The sequence below is a fragment of the Labrus mixtus genome, chromosome 2, assembly GCF_963584025.1.
Source record: "Labrus mixtus chromosome 2, fLabMix1.1, whole genome shotgun sequence".
Lineage (NCBI taxonomy): Eukaryota > Metazoa > Chordata > Actinopteri > Labriformes > Labridae > Labrus > Labrus mixtus.
The window spans coordinates 23617517-23631464 of record NC_083613.1 but is presented as its reverse complement, the minus strand read 5'-3'; the positions used below and the strand labels follow the sequence as shown (position 1 = coordinate 23631464).

At 43.0% G+C, this 13948-nt stretch overlaps 1 protein-coding gene across 1 annotated transcript in view; it reads right to left on the bottom strand.

The window, feature by feature from the left end:
* Positions 1 to 9649: 9649 nt before the first annotated feature.
* Positions 9650 to 13948, bottom strand: part of znf827 (zinc finger protein 827) — a 52381-nt gene continuing 48082 nt past the window's right edge. The window contains exon 14 of the mRNA XM_061057270.1: positions 9650 to 13885. Within this exon, the coding sequence (XP_060913253.1) occupies positions 12853 to 13885 (1033 nt within the window). The 3' untranslated portion in view covers positions 9650 to 12852. The remainder of the gene's footprint in view (positions 13886 to 13948) is intronic.

Below are 13948 nucleotides of genomic sequence, written 5' to 3'. Positions count from 1 at the left end.
CCCTTATGGCGACATGTCTTATTATATCAACTGCTGAGATGGATGTTAATACCAGGCTGTATGTGCATGCTGCGTGCTCTCTAGCCTGTAGAGTGATGAGACAAGTTGGTATTCGGAGTGCGTCTCATTGCATGGGCTAATTCTATTTAACCTGGTGAAGTCTGCTGGATGGTTCGGTCAGAATGCCCCAGGGACTCCACTATGTACCTCTGCTTTATTACCCACCTGAGGAGGCAGCGTCTCTCCCACACATTGCACACTGCTCTCTGTTTGCTGTGTGTAATTTTACCGAGCAGCCTGTGGGCCCCGGCCTTCATCTGCAGGAAGGCGCGAACAGAGCCTCGGCGCCAGTAATTGGACTTTAGAACTGATTGGGGAACTTGATTGACCTCCGGTAATGGATTTGAGTGAATAATTATTTGTAGTTATGGTTGGAAGATGATATCAGGGAGAGAGAGGCCAATCCCACCAGTGTGACTCACCCCTGCCGCCAGAGCAGAGCGCTGCCAGCACTCAATTAATGAAATCCAGCTGCTCAGACTCCCCCACGTGTGGTGGCTGATCAAAAAAACACACAGGGGTCTGGTCAGAGAAAGGGTTATCTTCATCCAACCCTTCCCTTTCGTACAACTGGCAGCCTGTGGCCCATCACAATAGTGATTATAAAATCTTCTCCACTCCAGGTACAGGACATTACGGCTGATAATGTCTCCATTAATTTTTAACTGCCTGTGGCAATGCTCAGCACAGCCTGCGGCAGCCATGTTAATGAGACCTCTCAAGATGGCAGGCAGCGCCTCCTCAGGACACAAAATGCAATCACTCTTAATCCTGCACTTTAATTGCTGGCCAAGCCTGCCTAAGTGAATTCAGCTGTTCCATCTCTGCAGGCGAGTGGCTGCACCTCCAGAGCGCTCCGATGTCTCACTCGCAAAGATAAACTTGGCTTCAAAACAAAATGGGAAGTGATGCGAGGTGGTCCCTCCCTTTAAAATTGGGGCTTATTTTTTTGCTGGTTTGATGGTGTAAGAAGAGAGAGAGACTGAGAGCAAGTCAGAAGCTATTTTTTCTCTCCTCCCTTACTGCCCCTATGAAGAATTGTCAGCTCTCTTCTAATATGCAGGGAGAACAGCAGCCTCCTTCCTTACCTTCCCTCGCTTTAATCTTTCTCTCTTTGCTCCCTGATTGACCCACTTGCTCCCACATCATTATCCTCACAGCTCCCGTCACTACAATACATTTCTCTTTCCTCTGTTCTTCTCCCTTTCACGCTCCTGCCTTCATCCCTCCACCACTCCTCTTGTCATATGCACTGTCCCCCTCCTTTCCCAGCCCCTACCCCCCACCCCCCATTTCCCTCCATGTGACCCCTCATTGCCCTCTTGCCAGTCTCTATTATTTCTGGCTGCCCAGTGGCCTGGTCAGAGCTGGTTCTCGGGGGCTGGAGGCAGCCTGTGTTATGACAGGTAACACTGGGCCACACACTCTCTGTGGTTACATGTGGAGGTCAGCCTGTCATACCTGTCCGCAGCTACACTGTGCACAAACACACACACTCGTGATTCACTGTGTATGGATAACTGCCAGACAGCCCTGGCCTTAACATTGACATCAGCAAAAATGAACAATGAGGTGCGGTGGAGTAGAAACACACCTTTCTCCATTCTGTTTCATTGCGCTTGTAAAACAATACCTTTTTTTTTTTTTTTTTTTTTAAGGTCTTCACATAATGTGTTGCTTTTTAAAGCTTTGGCAGCCAGTGAGGAATGCTGTAGTTGTTCCTGTTTAGCTCAGAGGAGGAGGATTTGACTGGATAGTGGCTGTTAACTACCGCTCGACTCCTCTCTCTCCTGGCATGGCCTGCTCCCTGTGTTAATGACCACTCACAGTTGCTGCCCTGAGGGGCCCACAGGACACAGTCAGCCAACATCAGACCCTAACTGCATCTCTTAGACCATCTGCTCAAACAGCAGAAAATATGTCCAGCGTGTTATTTGTCTTCTGCATCCTTTGGTTTTGGCTCGTAAAAAGAGACAGGGATTTGTTTAATTTATAACATCGAAATGGATCAGAATCCTTTCGTGGGCGGTCCAAGAGTGTTCCCTGAATCCATTCCCTGCTCATGACGTCTCATTTCTGCTGAGCTGCCCTCTAGCAGCGTTGAAAAGTTATGTTTTCAAAGGTTTAGGCCCAATAATGAGAACAGTCGATCTCTCCCCGACCCAACAAGCTCTGTCCACCCTGGACAAGGTGGTAGCGCCCCGGTAGTCAATCAGTGGTTGTTGTTAGCGTGGCATGTTCCTGGCTGCTGGTCTGGTCCAGGGCAGGGCCCCTCACTACCAGGCCTGTGAGGGCCAAGGGGGGCGGCATGGGTTTGTCACGCCAGGTTGACATTTTGGGGAACTTTGCCAGGGCACCACAGCATATTTCGTCCTCCTGGACAAGTGGTATGGGAGCAAACGTGTCAACTCGGGCAGATGGGCAGGCGTTGATGCCAACCGCACTGGACCGTACTGGATCATTGGCCTGGTAACTGCTGGCCGGTCAGCCAGACGTAGCACTTCCTGGCACGTAGTAGAGAGGCAGGTGTCTCCAACGATCAGCCTGATCTGGAAACATGTGTGTCTGCATACAACTTATTTGTCTGTGTTTGATACGGGGGAAAAAAACAACACATTACAGCGCGTAAGATTATTTTTTTAAAAACTGCAAAACATGAAAGGTAGCAAGACAGAATGTTACTGATATTGATAGTGATGAGTGCCATCCCTATAATTTCATAATTTAAAAAATATTCATTATGAATGTTTCACTGTTGTTATAAAAAATGGAGTTAACAGTTTTTCGCAATAAGAATTATTTCTTAATATTAACAATACAATTCTCTTTATAACAGCAGCAGACGTAGACTATCACTGCTAAAACAATGCCAAACTGAAAGAACTAAACTAACATCATCTGACCCACACATTAAACAACCTCAAGCTCTTTATTTTCATATTAGTCCTATTTAAATGAAATATAATTGGTAAATAATAACGATTCACGTAAGTCAGGTAAAATCTTTTTTTTTTTTTTAATCTTTCCAGATTTTAAAATTTTTAAGTTTCCATTTTTCTATGAATTTCGCTTTTCAAGGAAAACGTGAAAAGAAGCAGGAGCAGAAAAAAAACATTTTATTTTGTTGTACGTAAAACACAAACATTTGGCACACTATTTTTACACTATTATAATATTGGCCGCCCTGGGCTTCCATAGCAGTATTTTTCAGCATATGTCCAAAGGCAAATGTAAAACTGGAAGGTTTGTGTCAGTTCAGAGTTATAGCTAGAAAACCAAATAAAACACCGGCCTAAGGATGATTTGTTATTGTAAGTACACACACGTTTAGATGGATGTTTGCATCTGATGCACTTTCATTATCAGTGTTAGCACACACACACACCTGAGCTTCTGCAGGAGAAAGCCTGTGTTTCTCTGCACATCTCAGCCTGGCTTGCTTGCAGGGAGGGCCATTAATCTTAGCTAAATCAAATAAATCAAGTGCACTTTAGAAAAGAGCTGTCAGTGTAATTGTTGTGATAGCCGTTCCCCAGCCACTCCAGGGGGAGCTCTATTGAAAATTGTGCCAGGGAATGCACACTCACTACCATCCCAAAGAAATGCACAGGCTCTGAGAGGAGCTATCTGAGAGTCTGCGCTCTGGATAAAGACATGTGAAGCTGCTAAGGAACATGACGAACACTGCTGAGAGTGATGACATTGAAGTTTGCGGCCATGTTTTTCTGCCGCACAGTCCATCATAGTGGGATGCTTAGACAAGGCCGCTGCAGAGGAGTCGGCCTGTCTTTGTGTTTTATCTTCCTCTGTGTTAAATGTGACCAAAACGCCCCTAGTGCTCGGCTCTGCTTTTTGTGCTGCTGTTAAACGATTTTGCCACTGCGGTGATAACAACATCAAACCTAATCTTCGGCTGCATCCTGTGCGACTGCGCAGAAGGAACACAATTTTGTTATTTACATTTAAAAGAATGCTAATGCCTTTCAAGGAGGCCGTGGTGGTGGCTGGAGGGATGAGACAGGGGGAGATAATGGGGATGGAAAGAGCAGCATGTGAAAAGGCTGCCCTGCCCTCAGCTTCCCTCTCCGCCAATGAGGGTTAAATGACTATCTGGGCACCTTGGCAACCATTTCTGTGCTCCTTCTGCGTTTCCTCTAATTTAGGGGTAAAGTTTCTGAGCAGGCTGCATTCATAAGTCAAACACACCTCTGATTTACCTTTAACAATGCCTTTTACGTTGGAATATCCCACTGGTACAATATGTGATTTATATTTCATGTTGTCTTTTCTTCAATCCTTTTATTCTTTACTTTATACCTAATTCCCTCTCAAGCTAAATGTCTCCACTACATGTCGCTCAAGGTTCCAGCAGGTGGTGCCAAACTGTGTGTGTTTGTGTTCAAAATGAGTGTGTATGAATGTCTAAAAGTGTGTTTCTGTATTTAAAAGCATTTCTGGGAGATAAAGAGAGCCACTGTCCATCACTTGCATATCACATAACCATTACAGAAAGCAGAGAAAGATAATGTTTCAGATTAAAGACAGTGCTGCATTTACTCAAGGATTCACACTTTATAATCACAAGCACAGCTTTTGTTTATGCAAGAGAAATGCCCAGGGAGAAGGGGCGCCGCATTGTTTCTATTTTTAATAATGTTAAAAAAAATATATTTTAACACCACATCGGTTGTCTTGAAAGAAAATAGCCTGTTCAAAACCTGTTTTTAAAAACATTATAAAGCTATTTAGCCCTCAGTCCTAACAAATCTTCTGTTTTAGAGAGCGACAAAGTAAAAAGAGGACAGAAGGTTAAAATATCATAAAAAAAAATAAAAAATAAGGATGAAAAGACATGAATGGATGTGATCTCTCTTAATTTGTTTGACCCAATCTTCTCTCAAATGAGAATGGATGGAGGGATTCCCGATGTCCTGATTGGAAGATGGATGAGTGTGCGGCTTTGGCTTTAATTGATTGAAGACAGGAATTCAGTTAGGGGTAATTGAATCATGGAAATCATTAAAAGCTCAAGTGCATGAGATAATTAGGAGAGCCAACCAGGTTGTAATCAACCCTTGGTTCAAATCATCTTTAGGATACGGACTAAAGAGAGCTTGTTATCCTGAAAAATATAAGGTTTCTCGACATCCAATCTTTCCTTGTGCATACAAGCAGTTCTGAAGCTGCTTTGTTAAAGACGAGTTGGATCCTATTTGTTCAAAAATGACCGCTCTGTTTCAATATTTCCGTTAACGTTAATTGGTCTCCAGGACGGTTTTCCCTGCTACAGATTCCCAGGGTCAGCCAGGGGTCAGTTTTCTACTTCATTACTCCATCCAGGGAAATGAGGAGCCTGATTAGTTTGGGCTTGACCTTGCACTATTCTGTTAAGCTCTCCTAGAGTAAATCTCCTCTCTTCAGATCTCAAAAGACCTGAATCATTGAAATCATCGCACCTCACATGCTCGGGAAAAATAGTTCAAACAAGACTTTGACAATGAACATCTTGTATTTGATTCAAGAGATTTTGCTTGGAAACTGCGGAGCAATCTGGTTTGAAACACGTTTAAGCTCAATGTCACAGGGGATGTGAATGAAGAGCGGTAACTATGTAGCCCATAGAAACCAAGTAACCTATGGCTGGTGACTGTCACAGAACGCCATGGTAACAGCAGAGTCTATAACAACAGGGGAATCTGCTGCCTTGTGTCCGATCTATTTCAAAGATCAGAGCTTCCCTCCCTGCCCATTACCCTTGTCCTACCCTCCTCCCTCTTCACTAGAACGTGTTTGTCATCTCGTTGGAGTGTCCACGCAGTAGCTTTATATTTTGAGGCAGCACCCAGCAGGGGGGTATGATCTGCCCCTCCCCCCCTGCTGATTCAGACTACCCCAGAGTCCGGATATGCCAACCCTAGAGACTTGTGGGTATTTTTTCTCTCTTTCTCCCCCTAAATCCAAGCACCCCCTGCAGTGTTTCCTGAATCAGATTGCTGCTGACCCCCGCCGAGTGATGTCTCACCCCGGAGAATGGGGAGCGGGCGCAGCAGGGGGTTGGGCAGGCAGTGATGCCCCCTGGGCTGGGCACCAAACATGCATGTAAATACACGTCCCACCATGCATGTCCAAACCAAAACTCCAGAGCAAAAACTAGTGAGTGACAGAGCACATGAGCCTGCAGATCATCTCTCTCTCTCTCTCTGCTGTTCAGGTGTTGATGTCTCTTTTCCTGTCTGGCATATTTCATAAAACTAAATGTTTCTGCAGCTGCCTGTGCAAAAGTTTTAAACACAATTAAAGACAGAAAAACATGTTGTTTTTATTAATATTCACTGATTTATTTCTGTGCTTAATATTCTCAAAGATGAATAGATTTATGAATCAACAAGCTGCTCTCAGCGGAGCCTTGTTCTGCACAGTTGTAGCCTTGGCTTCAACCCATGCCAAATCGATTCCAGAGGTCAGTTTCTTTTCTCATTTTCTCTTTTTTTTCCTCTCTGTGTCAGTGGTCCTGCTCTGCAGCCTGCACTGACGGCTGTGTATAGCAGGACTTTGTGTGTTTATTTTCTCTGTTGGAGCAAAAAAAAGGGAGGAGTTTGGGGGGTCTGTCTCAAATTAGCAAAGCCTTTGCTCCTTCACAGGGAAGAAACCTTGATGGTGGTCGAATTGGGGGGGGAATTGATGTGTGTGTGTGTGTGGGGGGGGGGGGGGGGGGGATTGATTGATGTAGTTTACTGTAAAAGAATGGAAACAAAAAGGGAAAGAGAAGAACGAGGAGGTAACCAGGAGAGAAGAAAAGGAGAGACTAGAGTGAGGGGCAGCAGAGGAGATTCTGTGTGATCTTAAGATGTACATAGAGCTGTAAAAGAGGGGGTGAGGTAAATGTTGTGAGCAAAACAGAGAAAAGGAGAGACAGAGAGAGGGAGGCCAGGCAGCTGGGAGCTCCCACAGACACGCACTTCTGTCTAAGCAGCTTTCCTCTCAGGGCAGGGTCACGGCAGGTCACGGCGGGATTACACTTTTGGCAAACAAGAGGGAGCTCCTCTCTCACAAAGCCGAGCACGACTCCCCCATGACTCTCAGCAGCTGTAATAAAGCCAAGGCAGCCTGAACCTTCAAACAAAAAAGCTAACACGCTATCGATCGACAGCAGCCAACTTTGGCGAGGTGGTGTCGAAAGGTCGACATTGTGCAGACAGCTCAGGCCAGGGTGAAGGGCTATTATTGGGATGAGGGAAAAGTCCAGCGTTTAGTCTTATCACAGAAAAAATTCCTCACTTAGTTGACAATTTCACCAGGCAAGAAACAAGAGATATAACTGCATGCCAAAAGAAGAAAAACAGTGTGATATTCCAATCACCAAATCCAAATGAGGTTTTCTATCCTTTCAATCGATAGCCATCCCCTGCAGTGCCTGCGTGTCTCTTCACTTCCTAATCAACACTTCCACTCATGGGGAGGTCAGACGAGCAGGCGCACAGTGCCCCGAGCACTGCTTTGAACTTAATTAAGCAGCTTTAAACACAGCCGAAAAAGATTCATTATAACACAGGCAAAGATGAGCAGCTAGATGAGAACGCGGCCCTTCAACGGGAGCGATCCGGCTTCGGATGGCTGTTGAACCCACACGGGGTCAACACTGAGGGCGCCGTGATGGAGGACTGCCTAATCCTGTAGTTTTGATAAAGATTTCTGCAAAAATGTTTGCTTTTTACAGCTCTAATCTCATTCTAATGCATGCGGAACCCGGTGGATGAGAAAATATGCACATGGAGATAATATAATGTGTTATAAAAAGTACAATCTGCATGGTATAAAAGAGAAAGAGGTGAAGATGGAGGTGTTCATGTGCCTGGAAGGCTGAGAGCAGGGTGCCACCAGGGTGCTGTGAGGCAGGCCCGTTAAAGGAGAGCTCCAGACCAAGGTGTTCTATAGCTCGAGGGCTAACGGTGATAAATGAGTCCCTTAATGTCGGCAAACACTTTATCTCTGCTTCATCTGTTTTCATTAGGCAGGGCCAACCTTTGGCTGGGCGAGAACGTGCTGTAACTTTCATTACTATGACACAGAGAGGAGAGCGAGAGAGACCTCCCATCGGTCTAATAAAAACACCAGCACAGACACCATGACAGATCCTATTCCTTATTATTATGATGGCACACCAGCGTTATAAATTACAGAGTGCTATGTCCCTCAAACATGATCAGCACGCTTCCTTTACTTCTGTCTCGCTATCTCTTCACTGAATGATTTAGTGTTCTGTCTCATTGGTTTGCATTCTCTCTGCATTCATTTCTATGATTCTTATTTTCTATAAGAATTCTCTTTTTTTAAAGGGAGCACCAGGGCTATAAGGAGATTTGAGTTGATGTTGCATTCCTTAAACCTGATTTCTATATCAGCTAAATCAAGGTAATTGTACCTACAAGAGTACTGTTCAATTCTGGTGAGATTCAATATTACTGCTTTACTGACTTTCAGTGAAATGATGTCGTGTTCGTGTTTTTTGTAACTAATTCAATGTTTAGTGCGAATATATAAATCAAAGAAATCGGTAAAAACAGAAACATGCAACTATGAAGATGTTGAGAGTAGCCTATATTCAGAGCTGAGCTACACATTTTTTGTCTGCCATGCTTGACCAGAGAACACACCAATTTGACTATTTCTGTTATTTTTCAACAATTTTATATTTTTTCTTTAGTGATCTCAACAGTTTGGGTCCAAGTTTTTGTTTGTTTTTTAGTTTGAGGTGAAGTTTATTTCCATTTGTTTACACATATTAATTGTGTAGCATTTATGTTTTAAGCTCATTGGCTCTTTATTAGTCATTATAAGCACTTCTTTATGCCTTATTTTCAATCACTTGATTCTACAATTATCACGCCATAAACGTTAGTTTTCCTTAATTAACATAATTAAAACTCATTGCTACTAAGTAAGGCAGTTATTGTACATGAATTGTGATCTTAATGTGCTTAGTAATGTGTGAAATACAACCTTATAAACCCATGATGAGCATGTTTAGACTGTAGTTCATGTACAACACAATAGTCGTTCTTGAGAAGTAATTGAAGGAAGACAATAAATATGCAGTCTATGTATTAATATGTGCTTCATGATGGCTTTTAAAAAACAATTTCACTAAATGCAGGTCGATCTAAACAACTCTGTAATGGTGAATGTGTCTCTTTATGCAAAATCTTATGATAGGACTTGACAAAAATAGGGTTTTCACATTCATTGAAGGAAAAACGTTGGACATAAAATATAGTAATGCTTATTTTATATATTTAAGTTTAAAAAACAGTTATATTGGATTAATTGAAAATTAGTCTAATCTTCTAGATCCTCAAAAATGAGATAGAGGTTGCAGGGGTTTATGGGTTTGAGACCCTGAGTATCTCACAGTATAACACATGTCACATGTAACACTTACATTAAACATGTTCTATGTTTTTCTTTAGAGGAGATGAAACTGTAGTGATATGTTTACTAAAGTGACAGTAAACTGCTGGCTGAGGTCATTTCAGAAATGTGATATTCTGCATCCAAAAGAGTAAACAGAGAGAAGACAGAACAAGTGACGTAATATCTGATGTAAGCTTTACTTTCAAATCCTGTTACATTTAGATCTGGCAAGTTTGAACATAAAATAACGCCAAAAAAAAAAAGAAAAACAAATACAAAACCAAAAAAAAAAAAAAGTACAAATGATCTATTTACCAGTTATCATCACAACCCTGTACAGCCTTAACAATGGAGTAATAAAAAAAAGCTTTGTACAGCACATACCAATCTTTACCGAGTGCCAAAAGAGAAGATAGATGAGCCTTTTTCTGATCATAAAACACAGCCAAACATAAAGCTCACTGATTGTAGACAGTGCAGTATGATGCTAACTAAATGCAACCAAGGGAGTTAGTTTCCAACACAATTAAGTGTCCAAGAGAGAGAGGGCCATGTCGTGCATACTTTGAAGTGCTGAAGGTAGTCAAGCTTTAAAAAAAAAAAAAAAAAAAAGGTCACTGTGCTGCATACAAATGGGCAAGAATAAACAGAATAAGTGCTGAAGAATATTGGTTTTCAAAAGGATAGAGCCCTGTTACCTTTTTAAACATTACACTCAAACTAAGAGGGGACATAAAGAAGTGCAGCCATTCATGATTAATAAAAGGCAGACATATTAAAAAGGTGTCAAGAGTGGACACACTCTTCTTTTTTATCTCTTTATCTTTTTTTGTGTGACCCTGACAATTAAGTTTGACTCATTCCCAGAAGTCTCGGGTGGTTTCCTTCCACCAAGTGGCACTAGAGTATAAAAGATAACGTAGATAGTAGAGTGTGTGTATGTGTGTGTGTGTGTGTGTGTGTGTGTGTGTGATGGAGGGATGCTCGTTTCACTCCAGAGACAGCATGCCAGACATCAACAGAATGAAAAAAGAACAAACAAACAGCAGTGTAAAGGGGGACAATCGCTCGAGAGCACGACGTGACGGATTCAATCCTAACATCACATCTCGCTGACATTTTGGTCTTGACAATTGACAATGTTCTCTTTCCAATCAACTTTTTTTTTTTGACATGATTTCAGTAGAAAAATAAAGAAAAGCAACAATGATTCTTTATAAGATAACGCATGAGAAAAATAGACAAAATGAAAACAAGGAAAATAAAAAAACAATCCCTTTACAAATAAGGGATTTTGGCTTAAAGACCACTTAGTAAAACAAGTCATGGGTAAAGCTTTTTTCAAATAAAACACTTGCAGTATGCTGCCCTATCGCGCAAATATACTTCTTTTTGAGTTTTTTTTTTTAAACGGATAAATACATATTCTCTTAATCAAAAAGTGCAGCAATGTGCAAAATTGGCTCATCGCAATTTAGCCTGGGACCTTTAGTTCCCAGGGAGAGCTTGACCTCTACTGTCTAATTCATGCAATTTGTATTCATTTACTTTCTCCGATTTCACAGAGGCAGACCTTTCTGCACTGCAAGAAATGCCTACATGTGAAAATGAGGGGTGTTGATTGAGTCATTTCCAGCAACTGCTGTCCACTTCACATTACAGTAACTTGGTGGATCTAAGTTTGCACTTTCAAAAAAATACAGGAAAATTAAAGGTTTAAGTGCTTTTGGCTTGAAGTGTAACTACATTAAGTGCAATTAAAACTCAAAAGGTTGACAGGAGGAGAGAGGGAGGGAGAGAGGGAGGGGGGGAAAAAGCAGTACCATGTCTGCCGGCCTAACTGAAGCCACTACCATCAAACACAATGCTGTACAAGTGAATGGCTTGGCTTCATCATTGCACCTACAGGAGCTTTTTTTTTTTTTTAATCACTATGGGTTCTTTATGAATGTTAGTAGAAAATGTTTTATTATGATGTAAAAGGCTCAGTAAAAAAGTAAAAAAAGGTGAAACAAACAAATCAAAGAAAAAAGACAGAAGGCCACCAAACACGCTAACTTTCCCGTCTTTTCCAGCACAGAAGACGTCCCTGTTCCCACTTCTGTATCGCTTCATTTTCATGTACATAAACAAAAATACATTCATTCAAGTCATTTTGGAACAGTTTTTTTTCTTTTTTTTGTACACAAAAATTACAAAAAGCTCCAAAAAGCACCATTGAATCGGCCTGTGATGACACAAGCTTCAGGTAGCTCGCTTGCTAACCTAGAGCTGGTCACCTCCACAAAACAGTTATCTCATATATCTCTTCAAAGTATAGGTGCGTGATATATAGTTCTGCACAAAGCTGCACTGATATCAACCTGGTCTCAGAAACACTGAGTCTCCTCTTCGTTATTTCTCTGCTTATTCACCTGTAAGTGCAAATTCATCGACGTGATTTTAACATTTATCTTCAAATCAAATGGTAAGAGTTTCTCGTCATGATTGGTCTGATTATTTGTTTCCGTTTATATACATGAATACAGCTTATCTTCTGAAAAAAAATTATAATTAAAAATTAGCGAATAATGACAATTATTCTGAGGCAGAGGTGATATCAGGCAGCGGCAATGCATAATATGGTTCCACCATTATACAAAAAAAATAAACCAACAGAAATAAAAAAAAAAGATGGGAAGGGGAAGGGCTACAAAACTATGTACAAGACTGATAAATAAGTAAGTGCGTGGTTTGAGGCGTTGCTTCGGAAACGTGCCGTTTTCAATGAAAAGCGTTCCGTTTCATTGGTTCTGTCCACGTTGCACCGCTAACACTTTAGGATATCTCAAATTTTAGCTTTCTAATGACGTCAAAGCTAGTTGAAACACAGAAACGGGCATGCTATTTCAATGCATAATAGCAATAGACAAAAATGCACTAAAATATAGCACTTGCAAGTTTTGTTTCATCTTTTTCAATGTTATATCTTGTCAAATGACTAAAGAAAAATATCTATAAAACTGAGATACATTAGTTTCCTCAGATAATGCAACTGGGTCCAGGTCATTCAGACATTTAAAAAACAGAGAGAAAAGGGAATAGAGAGTAGTAGTTGAAGTAGTAATAATTCAATTGATAGAACTGATAAGAAAAGCAGCTTTTGATATAAATGCATTTTTAGCATGTACAGCCTTTTTCTCTTATAAATGTTTTTTTTTTTTTTATCATTTCTTCAATATGTTTGTCTGCTCCAGCTTATTCTGCTGGTCTGATTGGAAAAGATGTGGCTCCCTCTGCAGTGGTCAAGTGTCATTCACACCACTGTCTGAGGAGTTGAGAGAAACAGCGAGGTGAGGCGGATGGGGAGGAGAGGAGAGGAGGAGGAGGAGGAGGGTGAGGTCAAACAGTCTTGGCCCTCTCCATCAGTCCCAGGTAGGCCAGGAAGGAGTGTTTGTGGGAGGTGGGTGAGGGGGGAGAGCTGGAGGGGGAAGCTGGATTGGAGCAGAAGAGAAGAGGAGATGTGGCGGGCCGCCATCTGGAGTGGAGGTGCGAGTGGAATGTGAAGCGGCTGTTGTGGGTGAACAGGGTGGTGAGGGGGATCAGGTGTGCTCGCTCGCAGTTCCTGTACTGCTCGAACACATGGCGGGAGGAGGAAAGGAAGAGAGGAGGGCTGCCGCCGCTCAGGCCGCTCAGGCCGCCCAGGTTTCTGGTAGAGTTGTTACAGTTGGTGCTGCCCAGGCGGCGCAGAGGGCTGCTGGCGTTCAGCTGGTGGGACTTACCGAGAGTGAGTGACAGAGCGACCGACTGCAGTGCCTGAGACGCTGTTAGACTCGTGAGGGGGCTGTTACTCCCACTCCCTCCACTGCTTCCCCCTCCCCCAAATAAAAGGAAGTTCTCCTGGCTTTTTCGCATCGTCGACCCCCCTGGTGACACTCCCTGCAGAGGCAGCTCCTCCTCCACCGCCTCTTCTTCCTCCTCCTCCTCCTCCTCCTCTTCTTCTCCTCCACCCAGTCCCCCCGTTCCTCCGCTCTGGTGTTTTTTGAGGTGGCGGCTGAAGACGAAGGGGTGTGTGGTGGTGAAAGGGCACTCTTGGCAGCTGAAAGTCTGGCGTGGCGCGTGCTTCAGCTTCTTGTGCAAGTTGAGGTTGTCCTTGCGCTTGCAGCTATAAGAACAGCGGTCGCAGTGGAAGGGCCGCTCGCCTGTGTGCACGCGCACATGCTCGATCAGCTTGTTGGCCGTCTTGGACAAGTAGCCACACTGCTCACACTTGTAGTGGTTGCCCAGGCGGTGCCCCCGCATGTGGGCCTCCAATGAGGCCTGGTCAGGCCACAGTCCCTGGCAGATGCGGCAGCGGTACTCCATCTTGCAGTGCGTCTTAAGGTGGCACTCCATGGCCGCTGGACGATTGGTGGAGTAGATGCAGAAAGGGCACCTGGGTAATGCAACAAAAAGGGATGCAGGGAAGGAGGACACAACACACAAAGAAGCAAAAGAG